Source organism: Rhea americana, unplaced genomic scaffold, assembly GCF_003343005.1.
Source record: "Rhea americana isolate MKP2758 unplaced genomic scaffold, rheAme1 scaffold_126, whole genome shotgun sequence".
In the NCBI taxonomy this organism is placed as follows: domain Eukaryota; kingdom Metazoa; phylum Chordata; class Aves; order Rheiformes; family Rheidae; genus Rhea; species Rhea americana.
The window spans coordinates 83904-101393 of record NW_028185328.1 but is presented as its reverse complement, the minus strand read 5'-3'; the positions used below and the strand labels follow the sequence as shown (position 1 = coordinate 101393).

The 17490-nt window shown below is 45.2% G+C and overlaps 1 protein-coding gene across 1 annotated transcript in view; it reads right to left on the bottom strand.

Moving 5' to 3' along the window:
• CASQ2 (calsequestrin 2) overlaps positions 1–17490 on the bottom strand; it is a 40793-nt gene that overhangs the window by 17855 nt on the left and 5448 nt on the right. Inside the window, exons 2-5 of the mRNA XM_085326010.1 lie at positions 7412–7496; positions 5727–5827; positions 3198–3309; positions 1465–1538 (exon numbers count right to left, since the gene is read on the bottom strand). Coding sequence (XP_085182136.1) covers positions 1465–1538; positions 3198–3309; positions 5727–5827; positions 7412–7496 — 372 coding nt within the window. The remainder of the gene's footprint in view (positions 1–1464; positions 1539–3197; positions 3310–5726; positions 5828–7411; positions 7497–17490) is intronic.

The window sequence follows — 17490 nt, the reverse complement described above, 5'->3', positions numbered from 1 at the left end:
ACACCCTCCCTTCAGGTACTTATACACATTGATAAGATCCCCCCTCAGTCTTCTCTTCCCAAGGCTAAACAGACCCAGCTCTTGCAGCTGTTCCTCACAGRGCAGATGCTCCAGCCSTCTAATCATCTTTGTAGCCCTGCACTGCACTCTCTGCAGTAGCTCCATGYCTCTCTTGTACTGGGGAGCCCAGAACTGGAYGCAGTACTCGAGATGRGGCCTCACCAGGGCTGAGTAGAGGGGCAGGATCACCTCCCTCAACYTGCTGGCAACACTCTKCSTAATGCACCCCAGGATAGTATTGGCTTTCCTGGCCACAWGGGCACAYTGCTGGCTCATGGTCAATCTGTCATCCACCAGATGACAAGTTCTCTGCAGAGCTGCTYTCYAGCAGGTCAGCCCCCASCTTGTACTGGTGCMTRGGGTTATTCCTCCCTAGGTGCAGGACTCTGCACTTGCCCTTGTTGAACCTCATGAGGTTCCTCTCTGCCCAACTCTCCAGGCTGTCCAGGTCTCTCTGAATGGCAGCACAGCCCTCAGGTTGAGGAACTCTCTCTCTCTCTCAGAGAACACATTATTAGAGGTGGCCATGAAGAACATGAATGAATCTGTCCTTGGTAAAAAAAAATGCTGATGTTTTCTACACTACTTGTCTCAAACACTGAGTCAGACYAAGGCCAGAATCAGGCACACATGACTCTGATGGTGCTGGTTTCCAAACCCAAACCACAGTCTGCCCCCAAGCTGCAAAAATGACCTTTTATCTTGCAACAGGACCAAATCCAAATGTGAACACGCATACTACTAGTTACAGAAGTGCTCGAAATGATAAACTGGAGCTGAGACCATCTTGATCTTCTGGAAAACATCATGTAAATAGTGGAGTCAGAAGTTATGGATAGAGTGAGATTTTGTGATAAACAATTTCCTTTTGCACCTTACAAATCTTTTGATCCTTGTGTCTCTATAATCTCTATTCAAGCATCCCCCATTTATTTCTCACAGACTAGTTCTTTGCATGTCTTCATGTTGTACATGCAGAACCTGAGGCAGGCATATGCCTGTCTCTTCCATTTGAGATTTGAGGGTCTCAAATAGCAAAGAAGGAAATGAAGCTCAATGGGGAAAAAGGAATCTGATTCTCATTTTTGTATGCCAGCCCTGCTCCATCTTCATGGTGATATGCCCATGAGGGCTGTGCAAGTGATGCAGCAACTCATGGGCTAGGAAGGCCCAAGTACTAGCTACAGATACGCAGTAAAGTGTGGCTGGGCACTGACAGCTGGCTGGATCMCTCAAATCTTTCATTCTTTTCACCAACCCAACCAAATCTCCACATCCGTAGAGTTTAGGAGAAGGCTTGTTCTTAACTTCTTACTTCAGAGCCCAAACCTTTCTAACTGAAAGCCCCCAAGCTGTTCAGAAAGGAGGCTGTGAGCTCTCACAGTGGAGTCCTTGCATGCTTACCCCTTTGTCAAAGGTGGCAAAAAATTTGATGTATGGCTGAAAGTGTTCAGCTGCCTCCTCAAATGCTTTGTAATCTGGAAGGAGAAAAGGAGAATGAAGAAAAGATTTCAGATACAGCTGACCATGCTCTGATCAGCACAGAAAGCACTAGAGAAGAGCAAATATATATTATTACAAAATACGGCAGATGACAGCATTATGTTTCTTCGAACCTTCTAGGGTCTACAAAGAGAAACCATTTCAAATGGAGCAAATAGGACAGACTTTGTGCTGCCACACAGGGCTTAGGAAAACTACAGATCCCAGCCTGCCCCCRCATAACTGGGGGCTCAAATCTGCAGCCTGGAGGTGCAGGTCCAGGTATTACACCACCAGCCTGCTASTGAGGGTCCTTGCAGTTGCCCCTTAACACAAAGCAGTAGTTCAGACTGCTAGTTCAGACTGAGTGACTTTAGCATTAATGATTGCTGGGATTCCCTAAACATTCACCAAGCACCATGAGGTGTGCTCCTCCARCTGGCAGAGGGAAAGGAAGGAGATACATTTTTACCCTTACTGACCTGAGGCCCTCAGCTGGGGTTGGGAAGGATACTCTCTATCTGGCAGCAGCTCTTTATTACTGGTATTTTCTACCTTTCTTCAAAACACCTGCTCCTGAGGAGGACTGGGGGGGGAGGGGGAGGAGGAGGGTTAGGGTTAGGGTTAGGGTTAGGGTTAGGGTTAGGGTTAGGGTTAGGGTTAGGGTTAGGGTTAGGGTTAGGTGGGCCCCAGGTGCAGCTGGTTTGGAGCCAGCAAGGAGACTAAAGAGAGAGGAGAAGGGGTTGCTGTGTAGTGTAGTAGATCCTTTGAGGTGTTGCTTGTTCATGTAGKAGTATCTTTTTGACAAAGGAGCTTGTCTTCACATGGCTGTTAAGCCCTGTGGTGTGAAGTGTGGGGTATGTAGTGCCAGCATCTCCTAGTAAGCAGGAGCATGCATGGGGCTGGCTGAGGAGATTGCTAGGGGTTACCAGGAAAAAGTTTTAGGGAAGGTTTCTCTAGGCCTATGAGAGCTGAGGAYGTTTTTCCTGGGATGGCAGCAAGAGTTCCTGAGCCATATGTCCCTCAGGGTATGGGGCCAGCCTCCTCTCAGTGCTTGTTGCTTACCTTAGCTGTTCCTGGGCTCAGCAAGCAGACACAGATCAGAGCCTCTGCCAGGTTACCCTGGTGTCTTGCTTACTGCTGTTTTGTGTTTTCTGAGATGGTGTTGAATGTATGTTCCTCTCTTTCCCTTAATCTCCCTCTCTTCTTGTGTGTGTGTGCACATGCATGTGCTTTTTTTTTTAAAAAAACAAAAACAAATAAAAACAAAAGCTTTTGGGGCTCGCTGCCTGTGAGAGAGGGAGCATTGCTCCCTCTTGATGCTCTCTCAGCRTTACTGTAACCTCTTGTGGTTTGAGGTGAGGTAGAGTTACTCCTCTCAGTAGGAGTGCCTGGATTATCACCCCCTTCTCTTGCCAGTAGACACCTTGCAGAAGAGTTACTGCTGTTGACAGAGGAATGAGTTCATGCATAGCAGCAGCAGAAACCTCCCTGCAATCCCTCCTCACCTTCCACCTGCTGAAAGCAACTTTGATGCTGCCATGGCCCACTGTATACCCYGGCTCCCTTAACATTCATGACCAAGAATCAATCTCTGCCTCCCCCAGCTCCCCTTCAAGGCTTCAAGCCCCATAAAAGGAAAATATTCATCTCACGTTCAGAGTCTTCTCCTTTGAAGTAGCCAATGAGTTTGATTTCCTCATCGATTTGATCAAAGGCCTGAAGTTCCAGCTTGCTGTTTATGATCTCCACAGGGTCTTCTAGCAGCTGCCATGAAGAATACATTGGATCATACAATGATTTGCAGCCCTAATCTATGACTGGCAGGCTATGTCACTAGTGAGGAGCCACTGTGTGGGGAGAAAGAGGTCACCCAATTTCTYGGCTGTTGGAAATCCTACTTAATGCTTTCTGCCTTAAGATGAGGAACCTAGAGAAATAGGTCACCTTCAGAGGGAGCTGTCAGGGGGCACATTGCATAAGCTGAAGCATTAATAGGGAAGTGGAGAGAGGTTTAGGTAGTCCAGATGGATGCTGAGTAACCTGCTGTAGTGAGAGATAAGGAGGAGCAGTAACAGTTGGCTTTGGAGAGGCTGAGAAAAAAAGGGGCAATAGTTGAAAGGGGCTGGTATAGAGACTGTGTGAGCCTCTGTGGGTGGTGGATATATTTGTTCTCAAGTGTAATTTGCTGGAATAGGTCATTACAAAGAGGTTACTTCTGGAGAACAGCATTAAAAATGTCATGCTAGAGGATGGGCAAATGATGTTGTGGAGCAGTGGGAAGTATAGATGTATGTCTTCTGGGCTGATCATCCTATGTAAAATGGGTTAAAAACCTACACTTTGGACAGAGATATGTCATGGTTTTGATGAGGCATTTGGTTGCAGACCTATCTGCAGCTATAGTCTGTCTTTAGTACTCCCCCTCGCCRTTAACTACCTGCCTGTGAAAAGATTTGGTCTAGCTTTGCCCAGTGCTACTGGTATAAATCTGGTGTGGTTGTACTAGGAAAAAATAATGCAGGCAGGCCACTGTAAAACCTGTAGAGGATGGGATCAGGCTGCCCAGGCACCACAGATGTTTGTTTTTATTTCTTTGCTTCGCTGGGTATTTTCCCTCTTGAGTGGAAAACATACAAACAGAAACCCTCACTTTCTTCCTTTTATTACTAAACGTATTTTATAGGCGGCACACCACAAAGTGCAGCAAATTGAGCATCACAAAATGATTTGAAAGTGATACTCAGGTATTTGGCTGTGCCTCTGCTGCTTTCTGCTGGGCTGAGCATGGCAAATGCCAAACCAGCATGTGTGCTCGTTCCAGTAGTGCCCTCTGGTGCTCAAGCCCTGGGAGTCGGGGATCCTGTGAAAGCCCTGGATCATGGCAAAACGTTGCTGGACTGATGTGGGTCTAAAAGGTGTGGGAACCCTCGGAGACAGGATGCACATGCTCTGGGCCTTGCTCTCAAAGGCTAATGAAATGAAATGAAATGGTAATGAAATCACATCCTGAACAGTGGCCCTTGCCATGGACGCTTTCCCTTCAATAATGCAGGTGACCGTCTAGGCTGAAGTCCTGCCAAACTGAGAAGCAAACTCTGTCTCTCTGTTGCTCCCCTTCCCAAAGGGAGACATCTCTTAACTGCATTATGGCAATAGATGTTCATAAAGGGAGCCTGATTTGAAAGTAAAGTCAAACGTGTAGGCCATGAAATCCCCTCAGCATTGAGGGAGAGAGTGTGCCTGTGGCTACTGCAAGCTGCCTTCAATTTTTATATTTTGCTATTTCTGTTGGAGAGTTAAAGTTGTTGTAGTGTTCCTGTGTGCCTCAGTTTCTCCAGCTACAGAGCATAAATAATAATTATTGCTAAAGTTTGAGGGGCCATTTTGAGCTCTTCAGGCTGAAAAGCCTTGYACAGAACAGGCTAAAACTTTCACTACAAAATGAAGACGTCGTTTCTAGCCTGTTAGCCTTCCTAGGAATAGAATATAAAAGGAGAGAAATGCAAAAAGTTGAGAGAGGCAATATTCCTTTCRCATTTAGGCACAAGGATGAGTATGTAGTTTTACCCATGGACAAAATGACCTGAGAGGGCCAAGTCTAGGGCCATGTTCCCTTCGAAGTTAGGGTACTGCAGTTCCATAAGTTCTTGGAATTGGCAGTAGTACGCTACATTGTTTGTATRATTCTGTCTTGAAATGGGCAAATAGTTCACAGCATATAGGCCCTACCCTCATGAGTTGAGCTCATATTAGTTTATTTTTTGGTGGGAGGGGGAACATGATACTTTTTGGATGCTTTTGGAAAAATTATATACATTTTTAAATAGGGTGAATGATTTTGCAAAAATGGTAATGTGTTTGCATACCAGCTTGCTAACTGAGGTGGATGACTAGCCACTAATTATGTGGGAATGTTTCTTACTCTCCAATAAAGCAATCAGACACCTAATAAGTAGGAAAGAGCAAAATATCCCTAAGGTATAAGTGGTTGGTGGCTTGTAAAGGTGTTGGCCTTCTTGAGAACTTGTAGTCAGACAAGTATTGTAGTAGGCAGTGTCATTTGTGTGCAGCGAGCRGATACGGAGTTGTAAATAAAGATAAGCTATGTTTTCTAGTCAGGTGAATATTTGCAAGGTCTTCTCTGGGAAGTTTTATCTAGCTCTGGGCTTATCTGTACTTACATCCAAGAGGAATTCCACCAAGACATCTGTGGCCAGTTCCCCATCAAATTCAATCAATCGTTCCTCTTTAAAGACATAGAGGCTTCCTTCTTCAACTAAGCCTGAAAGAAGGAGACAAGAAACACAATATGGTCAATATATCACCAAAAGCATTGCTCTCTTTACCACTGAGCTTGAATTTCCAGGTTATTCTAGGAACGTGTCTTGGGAAAATGCAATTGCCATTTCGCTTAGCCTGTCCAATTAGAAACAATCTAAACAATCTCCTGACCAATGTTTCAGGGCGTGATGCGCAGACTTCAACTAGAACTTGTGTTAGATTCTTCTCAAACATTGGGAATTTCTCAGCTGAGTTACAGTTTGGGCTCAGCTGGAAGGATGCTGTATTAGGAACTTCTTAAGTTGGACTATCCATATTGCAGTAAATAATACTGGGCTCTAACTGACATCATAAATTTGAACAGCCTGTCATTTTAGGAAAAATGGAATTGATGTAGGTCTGGATTTCAGGGTTGCTCTCTTTGCCTAGAGAAGACTGAACCACATGGATTTAAGGGACCAGAAAGCCCAAGTGAACTTTAAACTCTCTGAGGCCTAGCTAGCTTTAGAAGAAAGATTAGAAACCTATGGTTGAGATGCCAAAGACAGCAGGCTGGCACATCTGAATGACACATCACTGGCCTGAGGACTGAATGCCATGTCTTGGTAGAGGATCCAGTATCAGCAGTATTGAGCTCTTGCAATGCATGATGGCAAAGTACCACTTGTAATATGGATGGCAGTTTGTTGCCTCTCAGAGAGGCAGAAAATTCACTCTGCTAAGTGTCCACCAACACACTTGACCTCTAACTTGGAAAAGCAAATTAGTCTGATATACAATGTTTAAAGTTACTGACCCTAAGCCTACTGGTATATTTATTTACCATTATTATAATTTGCTGTAGTATTTTTATGATCTTCGTGCACTCAGTTATGAAGAAATTGCCAACCACTAGAATACAACTGTTTTGAGGGGTGTCATAAGCCTTTCACCTTTATAGGAAGTTACCTTGTCTATTGTGGGGAGCAAACCACAAAACTGCATTTCTCTCTCCTGTCTCCAGCTGAGCTGTGGGGCAAAGGCAGCCCCTCCTGGCAGGAGTCCATGGACTCGAGAGGGAGAGTCAGGAAGCACAGTAGTGGGAAGAAAGGCTTAGTTGGAAAGGGTTGGCACCTGGCTACCAAACCATTGCCAGATGGTGGCTTTAGTGACTGGTGAATACCCTGTTAGGAGGCAAGGTGACATTTAGTGGGCTTCTATGATAGCTCTGTAGATTTCAGTTTTGCATCACTGTGTCAGACCTGTCCCTGTGCATGAAGAGTGTATTTACTCTAAGACATCTCTCTTATAGTTTCAGCTTAGCAAGCTGTGAGCCTCCACCATGTCATCACTACCACATGAATTGGTTCTTTTTTGTTAGCTTTTCTTAACGCTCTCAAACAAGAAGCCTTTTGCTGGAAAGGTCCCAGCTCACCCCTTTCTCCTACTTGATCCTCCCCAAGTTGGAGTGGGTAGATGATCAGGGTGTAATCACAACCCTCTGCCCTGGGGATAAGGATCTGACTGTCCTCTGTGGGGCTGGCAGTTTGGTATCATTCCAGTATTCTTTCCATGCTATCCTAGAGATATTAAAGGTAGTACTCACCTAGCTTTTTGGCAAGTTTGGCATCCTTCTTGGAGTCCACCATACCAAAGCCAATGCTCCGAGGTTCCAGGACCTGAGCTGCCAGCTGTGGGGAAACCCAGAGAGCTGAGAGTTAGTGGTATAGACACTACAGGATTTTTAAAGGATGTTATGCCATGCCAGGACGGCACAACAGAAACAAGTGACCCATATTCTACTTGTAGGTAGCACTGATGTGTGGGTCACATCACATGTTGCCTCCTTGCAGAGGTATACTGCCTGCAAGTCACAAGGACTGGATTTCTTTCCACTGTGTTGCAGCATGAGGTCACCTTGGGGTACCTTGGTTATACCAAGGAGTGGGCATGGCTGGGAGGAAGGTCTGCATTCACCAGCACAAGACAAAGAGCTCTCTCCTCCCTCATGCTCTAGTGGCTCTGGCTCCATTTGGAGGGGAATGGGACACCTGGGCATTGTGGATGTTTTAACTCTGTAAGTGTTCAATGCCAGACAACAGTGGCTGGAAAATAGAGGTGGTGGTTCTGCAGCTTCAGCTGCAATCAACTGATGCTTTGTTTCTGGAAAAAACCCACACCCTCAGCAAAGTTAAAGGGAGGGCTGAACAGGGACTCCTGGCCTTGCAAAAGTAGGGCTGTGTCTGTGCTGCCGGACACCCTTCTCCATACCTGCGTCTCCTTTAGGCTCTATATTTTTCTTGTCTTTTCTTTCTTGCTTTTCTTATGTTTCTAAAAGGAAAGCCAAAGCCAGCAGCATTCAAATGCCCTGATTTGTGTTGACTTGAGACCCTGGGAGAGGAGGGGAAGTGGAAGCTGTTGTCTCTAGAACCAAAGAGGGAGTGATGTCTCTTCAGTGAGTGGTGGAGAGGAGTTGGAGAGTAGCAGCACAATAATAACACAAATGAGTTAAGAAAAGGACTGCTTCAGATATTATAAAATGCTTTAAATAATGTTTTCTGCCCAGGCTTCAGTCACCTGCCAGTTCCTGGTCTTCTCTTTTGCCAGGTTTCCAAAGGAAATGAGGCTGATCCAGTCACACTCCTGGCTGTCTCCTTAACTTCTGAAACTGCTGCCCAATTTCCACCGTTTCTGACGAAGGGGCCTCTTGAAGCTATCACGTTCCTGCTTGTTTTGTGAAAATAGATATCCGAGGAAAGGAGAGACACTCTGTAAGTGCCTTGCTGTGGGAATGGCACCTTCTAGACCCTAGAAATTCCACACAGACCCCTCAGAAATGCTGCGGCCCCAGAAAACTGGCTCTGTCACTCACCAGATGACTCGCTTAGCTCTGCCACAAAAATGCTTGAGACCCTCAAGGACTGAAATGATGTATGGACACCACAGCAGCTGTGAGATCCCCCTCCTTTTCCATCCCTCTCCACTTCAGGAATGCCTCTGATGCTGAAGGCTTCCTAGCTGTCCTCCCTGGAGCCCTTGCTGTGGGATATGCCTGGGGGGATAGAGAGGGAGTGGAAACTAGCATGCGGGGGGTAGGACAAGGCAGCGGAGAGATCTGTGAGAAGGAGCAGAGGGGCTTGCAGGTCTCTGGGACAGCAGTGTCCCTAGTAGGACATAGCTACCTTTTCTTGTGCCCTTGCTGGCTCTTGGAGACTCAAGGGAGGCAGAAGAAAAGCTGCAGCCAGCTTGTGGCCTGATTTATGAAGAGTGCCTTCCTCCAGGCCCATTTCTGCACTTTCTTTCCCATTTTCTTTCCCTCCCTGGCAAAAGCTGGTTTGAACGTGGCCTAAGAACTTGGTGCCGCTGTGCCTGGGTACTTGTGGCCCCTAAGCTCCACTGCTATAAATAGCCTCTGCCTGCACGCAGCAGCTGCACAAGTGAATGGTGATTGAATGTAGCAAGGCCATTAGCCCTAGGGCAGTGCCTCCTCCGCTGTTGTACTCTAGGGGCATTGCAGGGCCAACCAGCCCCTCACATTGGCAACGCTCAGCCCTCTGCTAAAAGTTATCTCAGTTTTGGAAACATGATTGTCTTCTTCCGCCAAATACATGTTCCCAGACCTGTACCTAAGCCTTCCTAAAAGACATGTTCTTAATCAATCATCATACTGTTACAATCTCTTTTTCTGGATAATGTCATCTACAGTAATGTGTATCCAGACCTGCTCCAGCTTCCTGCATACCTTCATCAAGGAATAGCAAAACACAGAACTACTGTGAACTTAATTCACCTGCAGCTACTCGGCCTGTTGTTTTTAGGAGAAACTACCATTGTGTGAAGCAAAAAGGTGCTACATGTTATGAAAGAAACATGCACTGTACTTCTCTATGGTGGTTCTACCTTCTGTTCTTTTCTTTTTCTTTGAAATAAAGGTGAGRCTGAACATTTAGGGCTCTTACTTGTTTACAGTGAATACTGCCAGAATGGAGTATTAGTCTTTATTTCCACATCTGTTTACATCAGAGCTAGTCTAGTGTCTCATCTTCTGGCTCAGGGCAATGCGATACATGTTAGAGCACCTGAGGGTAGCTGATACCTGATAATGCAATGAAAGATGCAGACCTCTCGTGAACTTTCTAGACATCTGCAAAGCAGATGGTAGTGGAAGAAGTTGTTTCCTGTCCCACATTATGAGGATCTGTTTGTGCCTTTACTAGGCCAAGGGATGGAGACTGTGGGATTATCAGCTCTTGGGGACATTATCAGAAAATCCCTGCATCAAAGCAGTTGTGTGGACCAGCAGCAGGTTCCTCAGAGTCAACACTCGAGCCTCTGGCTGCACTGTGTCTAGAAGTAAAATACAGAATGCCTAAGGGAAGAAGGCTATTTGGTCTGTCTGTCAGGTAAATATACTTGGTCTAGCTATAAATTTACTGGCTATTTACTTGTAGCTATGTAGCCAGGTACTAGACAAAACCAAGGCAGTATAAGCCTGATCTTTCCTGATTCCTGCAAACATGAGATGGGCTAGAGTTTCTTGGGGGTGTTTCAAGGATCTCAGCAATGTGCCTTCATCATTTGAGGCTGGAGCACCTGCTACAGACATGTGGTTGGGTGTAAGCCAGGGGTGAAGGATATTTGCAAGAGAGGAGACTTTTATCGGGAATCAATGTATTGATCTCTGCTGATCATGGTGGGCCATACTTAAAATAATTTTGTTCACTAGGAGTGACTAGTTATTTTCAATCTTGTAGTGGTTAGAGGTATTTATCATTTTAAAAGTACTTCCATCATAATATTGGTTTCCTGTTGTTGATCTGACAGACCAAGTTGAATACTCCCTGTCTTCCTTGATATTTTCATATCAATGTCAATGAAAGGTAGCTCTTCAGCAGGATGTGTGTGTACCTGTGAGCACGAGCAGTTTGGGGAAAAATAAATGTATATAGAAAATGTGGGTGATGGATGAAAGGCTTAGTGTTATACTAGACTCAGAGTATGCTTTTCATTAGGGCTTGTGAGGCAAAAAATGTCATAGTAAGGCTGGAAGTGTGCTTCTCTGTGTGGCAGGATTTGTGACTTTGGAGAGCCTTGCAGAGTGGCAGCTGGATCTGGTAACACTAAAGTGTGTGGATATGTTTTGGCCAAACTTTGGAGGACATGTATGTGCTAGTGGGTAGGAGTGTTTGGAGATCTTCCTCTGAAGAGGTTTGTCTTGAGAGAAAAATATCTGACAGTGTATTTATAGGTGAATATGTGTGTGTGTATGTACATGTGTCTGTGAGGCCGAGCTGTAAGTTATGCAGGAAGTCTGCCGCCTGTGCTGGAACTTTCACGCTAATAAAGTAATGTGAGGCATGCAATACAGCGTGTGCCCATCCACAGTGCCCTGAGGGTCCTGCAGAAGAAGAAAACTTTCTGCAACATGAGACGCTCGGGAGCTCTTTCTACTATATCAGTGCCTGAGGGTAGGGGATCTTTGCAGGGTTTTGGTACCTAGGGTGGCTTTTTCAAGTGCCAGCTACACAGAGGCTGTCTGTTGCCTGCTGTCCTTGCTTTCCAGTTGGGCAGGGGAGTCTGGCCGGTGTCTAGGTATGAAGTTGTTCCCATACGTATATTTAAACCTCATCAAGCAGCAAAGTATAGAGTATACCAGAGGCACAGCAGCTTGGATGGTTGCCCCCTGCTCATTACAGTATCAAGCATTTGTATATCCTCTTACAGTATTTTCTGATTCCATAATGCTAGTGGGATTTGAATGTAGATAATGTTTCTAATCTTGACAATCCTTTTGGCTCAGGACATTGGGACAGAGGAGGCTGTAATATAAGAACACAGCCCCTCTCCCTCCTCCCTTTAAATTCATATCGCTTGAAGTCTTGGCGAGCAAGAGCCCTTGTCATTGTGTCAGCCTCAACAGCAAGTAATTTAGCCTCAACAGCTGCATAGAGAGATGGAGGGGAGAAACTGCCCTGGAAGAACTGGACCTAACTGGTGGTGCTGTGTTGTCCCTTAGGCATAAAAGGAGTTTTGGGCACACAGAACTGGCTTACAGTATGAGCAAAGGCAGCAGTCTCCTGTGAGCTCACATCCCATAACATGTTGCAGCCTTTCTCTCACATATATGAAGTCTTTGTAATACACCTTTTTAGCCTGACAATCACAAGATATATCCTAAGCAGGCTTGAAAATAGGAGATCTCTTCCTGGGAGCACTCCTGTTTTCTCCCACTTCCCTTTAGGTAATATTCCTACTTGAACCTGGGCAATACAAGGGGGTGCCTGGCCCTCTGGGAACTGAGAGGTGTCAGCCGAAACTGAAGCTTCAGTACTGCCAAGTGCGCAAGCACCACCTCATCTCAGATGGTGTCAACTAGAAATCTGAATAATGAGGGTGGAAGGAAAACAAYTACCTGCCAGAACATCTCAGCTTCATACCTACCATATTTATCTGAACTTGGTGTTGGGAAGCGTTGAGGCGATTTGGTAAGGGTTGTTCTGAACTCTTAGGTTATATAGCAGCAAAAGTGTCACCCGATTAAAGGAGAAGGGATGAAAGAGTTCTTCTGCTTATTAAAAAAGGTGATGGACCACCTGACCATGATTCTATTCCAGCTTCAGACAACAGTGRTTGTACTGAACGTTTTATTTTGTGTCAGTTTTACTGTCAAATGGCACAAAATTCTGTAGAGAGGACTACARCTTTGTGTGGAGTGACATTATGGCTTTCCGCCCTGGATTTTCTTCTTGCTTCACCAGCATCTGCCTGGAGCTCCCACAAACAATAAGGCTGATCTCATTGTCTACTAGTCTGAAAAGCTAGGAAAGACACATTTGAGTCTCTAAACTTCTCTTAAGCCCACCAAACTTTGTTTCCCTTTCTTTCCCACTGACAGCAGTAAAGGAATAAAATTCTAGTAATGCAAAGAGGACAACAGGAGTTGATGAGGGAACGTCAGTAAAGTGATGCCTTTTTCTTTCTGCTTCTCAACTATTTCTGTTCCACTGTCTTTTTTTTTTTTTTTTTTTTTTTTCAAAGCTGCAGTCTATGTTGATGGTCAGAATCTGGCTGATATGCTAATAATTGCACATTATATCCCAAAACACTAGAGATTTTATTTTCAGAAATGGAGGAGTAGATGGCAGTAGGCTACAATATGTCAGCAAAGGCTTTGAATCTTTATTCAGGGTACCTGCYACCACACTATGGCTGGCTGCCCTGTTGCTTGAGAGATGGGCAGTCTTTTGGAAAGTAGAAGAGAATCTCACTCCTTTCCAATGCTGTGCTGTATGCTGTAGCATCCCCTTACATCTCCCACCATCAAGATTTCATGTTTTCATGTGATTCAGATTTCTGAATTATCGGTCCTGAAGCATCACAGTAGTCAAAGAAGTGGCAGAAGCCTGCTGAACAGCTGCCACTAGGGAAGCCACACTACTGGCAGTAGGACCTAGAGAGAGCTAGTTCAGCTCACTTTCTTGCCCTTTTCCACCACCTGAGCTCACTGGCAGAGGCTGTTTATTGCTGAACTTACTCCCTGAACCTCTCAGGGGGTCATTGCTCCTCAAACTAAAGGCAGGTCTCCAAATATGGAACACCCAAAGGTCACTTCTGCGGAGGCCCTGCACAGGAGGTGGCTTTTACAGGTAATGCTCCAAGAACACTGCCTGAGGGCATTTATTGGCACACAGTAGCTGAGCCCAATAAGACATATGATGTGCTCTTTGGCTGCCTTCCCCAAAGGTTTCACATAGTCAGGGCTGTATTTTTATCCGCACCAGGCATCCCTAATTTTAGCGAACTGTTAGCCAAAGTGCAGCCACCCTAGCCATGAGATGACAGGGGTAAATGCTGCACTACCAAGAGCTCATGGGGCACAGGACACCTGCTGTTGCTCTCTGCTAGTGCTTGCTGGCACTGCCTCACAGCCGTTTTGCCGACTCAGCTGGGCAACTTGGACACACAGGGCAGTGTGGCGTGCATGTATGTCGGTGAGCATCCCTCTCTATTAGTCAAGCTCTCRTTTTACTGGAGCTCTCTGCCCTGAGAGTAGAGGAAGAAAGGTTTCTCCAAAGCCTGCAGGTCCTTCTTAGTACTGCCCAAGGCTGCTTTGTCCTAATGGGCCAGGMTGGGAACTCTCGTCAATAGATATGTATTTCCTTCGATCAGATTAGCTACACGCACCATAAGGTCTGACAGAGGGGTCAAGCAGACTGTGAGTGCAGTAATACCTTAACCTCAGCAGCACTAACCAGCTCCTTTCAGTAAGTGCTGGGGGAGGCAATGAGAAGTATGCTTAATATTCAACCCATTTTCCTTTCCTCACAAGCCTCAAGCTGTTCTTCCCTGTTATTCCTGCCCTTCCAGCTCCCAGGAGTTTCTCCCCTGGAAAAGCCRGGCTGGCTTTCTTCAGTCTTCTTGAGTCTCTGATCAAGTCAGTCGAAGCTAATGCATCTGAAACCCTGGAGAATCTGGGTCACTGTGAATGGGAGATGGGACCATGTACTCAGAATGAGTGCTGTCCTGAATTTGCAGGAAGAATTAATGTGGGGGGCCCAGAGGAACAGAAGTGTCCTTGAGACAAGAAAGATGTTTTAAGATAGGAGTGGATATTAAGAAACTGAGGAAACAAGAATCGAGGAAAGCTTTAAAAACAAGCGACCACCTTAAGTAGGATTTGAGATGTCAGGGATCTGTTAGCTGATGGAAGTCCATACCCTGCCAGGGTAGGGTAGAGTTCCTGGAAAGAGGATGTATCATGTATTACAGCTGATCTTAGCCAAAGCTGTGCCAGGCAGCACACAGGAATGAGCACAATCAGCACGGCCTTCGAGCACTAGTTGTCCCAAGACATCGGGAAGAGGAGGAAAAACACCTATTTTGCAGTCACCTGCAGGAAATTTAGTTCAGTGATGCTGCTTGTTCTATTTCCTCAGGCAATTCATTCTGTCATATATGTAGGTAAATCCCAATGTGTAAAGGAAAAAAAAAAAGAGAACTTTTGCTAAGTGACTGCTTCCTAGGTCATGGATTCCTTGTCTAGGTCCCTATATTTAGGCACAAAGGCCTCAAAAAGACATCTTTAGCCATCAAACCTGGGACTGTCTCATTTAATCTCTTTCATAACCTGGTCAAGGTCCACTTAAAACTCATTGAGTTGTTCTCCCCTTGACTTCTTTCTTTGCTAATGCTTAGGAACTTGCTAGTTTCTAGCTTTGGTTTATTCATAGCCCATTTGTCCTTAGGCTTTGTGCTTAAATAGCTCTTCTCCCTCTTGGGTGTTTAAAGAGAATTATCGTATTTCCTTTTCATTCTCCCCACAGATGAAGCTTGGGCATGGAAGAAAGACAGCTTTAGGCTTTGATTAGTTTGGTTTTAGATGAAGGGAACTGACAGACTAAGCTGTGGAGTAAGGTTGCTGTGAGCAAGTGCAGGATGGCTTGCTGTGTCTGATCTGCTTCACTTAACAACAGCTGCCCCAGCCTGTGGGCAGGCACCTTAGAAATGTCAAGGTCCAGGCAGAGAGCATGAAATGATAACAATAAACACCACAAATGTCCACTGCGTAGGCGAATGTGAACTCAAGTGCATCAGTTTCTCCCCCACCCCCGCCCCTCCTCCCAGTGCATGAGGCCCCCACTTGCCATTTCTAGGACAGGGGGAAATGCACGTCATTGTAAAAGAATGAAATCTTGTTTCCTGGGAATTAGCCCAACAGGAATGCAGTAGAAATGTTCGCTACCAATTCTCTGGGAACCTGACTCATGTGGCAGAATGGCTGTGACAAAAGAGGATGGACTTTTTAAAAWTTTTCTCCATTTCTTGGGCACTTACAGTGCTGAATGGTAGAGCAACACAGAGGAGTGTCTATGTGGCTTGAGGTCTTGCATGACATCTACAGAGGTTTTCTGCTCTCCAGCTGGACGGTGTGAACAGCTCATTGCCCCAGGGCTGAAGAAGTCTCCAAATCCCAAGCAGACTTTGCTTTGCATTGTGTCATCAGTGATCCCAAGCTCACAGGGATCTGCCATGTCTCCAGGTGACATTCACATAACAATAGGTTTTTGGATGAAACCAACTTRATTTTCTTTAGATCTTGGGATTACAGCTGTTTTCTGCCCATAGAATTGCTGTCAGCACACTCCACTCCAGTTGCATTTCAGCTGACACAAACAGTGCCTTTTAAAGAGAAGTGCTGCAGCAAAACTGGGGTCCTATGTGAAAAGCAGCTCCTGCCACCAGTTCAAACTGTTTGCTGGGGGACTGAGAGAGGGATTTTAAAGAAAGATGGTAGACAATAACAGGCAGGGCAGTCCTAGAAATTGTTTCTACTACTGTTACACAGTATGGCAAAATCATATACTTGTTCCTGGATCTCAATGTCCCCATCTAGAAAATGGGAGCTTTCTGTAACTCACTTTTGTCAGTGGGTGAAATCTTCCTGGTGCTACTGCTAAAAGTCAGTGTTTTTTCTCTGCTGGCTGCTGATGAATTGAGACCTACTTACATAGTCTCAAAGGACAAGTAGTCAGTGCACATTTTTTTCCTCTTCTTTTCTCCTCTCCTTTCTTATTTTTGCATTAACTTAGCTGAAGTAGCAGTTACTGCTTTAGTGGCCATGGAAACTAGAGCTCCTCTTTTATTACAGGTATGTACAAGGCCATTGCATGGTTGGCTTCTGCACATTCCCTTCCAGGTGTGCCTCCTCTCTTACCCTGAGGGCTTACTCTGTAGGGACTTGGAGACCCGATGATTTCCATGGAATGTTTCATCTCTGGCACCACTTGTTCATGCTTTTTGTCCCTATCAACGAATACGTTTTGTGCACATGGCTWCCTAGCCCAAGAAATTTTATTGAGACACTCTCATATGAATATTTCAAAGAAAAAGACTGAAATTTGAGTCTGTGAAACAGACAGASATAGGTGATTAAAGAAAGTGCTTGCTTTTATGTTCTCCTATAYGCTGTCTAGAGATGGGGATAAACTAAAATCTTGGCTCCTGACTCCTATGAATTTCTGGGATTATCTGGTTTTAACTGCACAGATCTAAGCTTGTAGATTTGTTTTCATGTTGGATCAGAAACAGAGAAGTCTTGTTTTCTCTATGTTGCGTGGCTCTGAACTCTCACAGGAACCACCTGCTCTCAAGAGATTTCAAGACCATATGGGTAGAACTACCCAAGAAACAGCTATCTTACACTAGTTTTTCCATCCTGAGCTGGAACCTCATGAGAGGAGCTGTAGAGGTTTGAACTCCTGAAAATAAATCCTTATTCTCAAGTGAACTGGGARCTAGACTTTTATCCACACTTTAACCCTGTTCTTTTACTAAATTGAAAATATGTCTTTCCTCCTTCTATCACAAGTAGCTACCGACTGTGCTCGGACACTAGAAGGGAGATGCAATGTGATCTCATGGGCTCATATCCCCAGATATGTAGGAGGAATTTTTCCATGTGTAGTTTATTATAGAATTGGACAAATATGTTGYGGAGTTTCATATTGTCTGTACCTTATTGCTAGAGGCCAACCTCTGATCTTGGAGCTGATTGGGAAACGACCACCATGTCCTTCTTCTCTAACGTCTAATCAAACTGGTTTGTGCTATGACAGCTCTCCATGAAATTTCAGCCCAGGAACACTGTTGCATTAAAGGACCTAAAATGGTTGGGCCTTTTTTTTT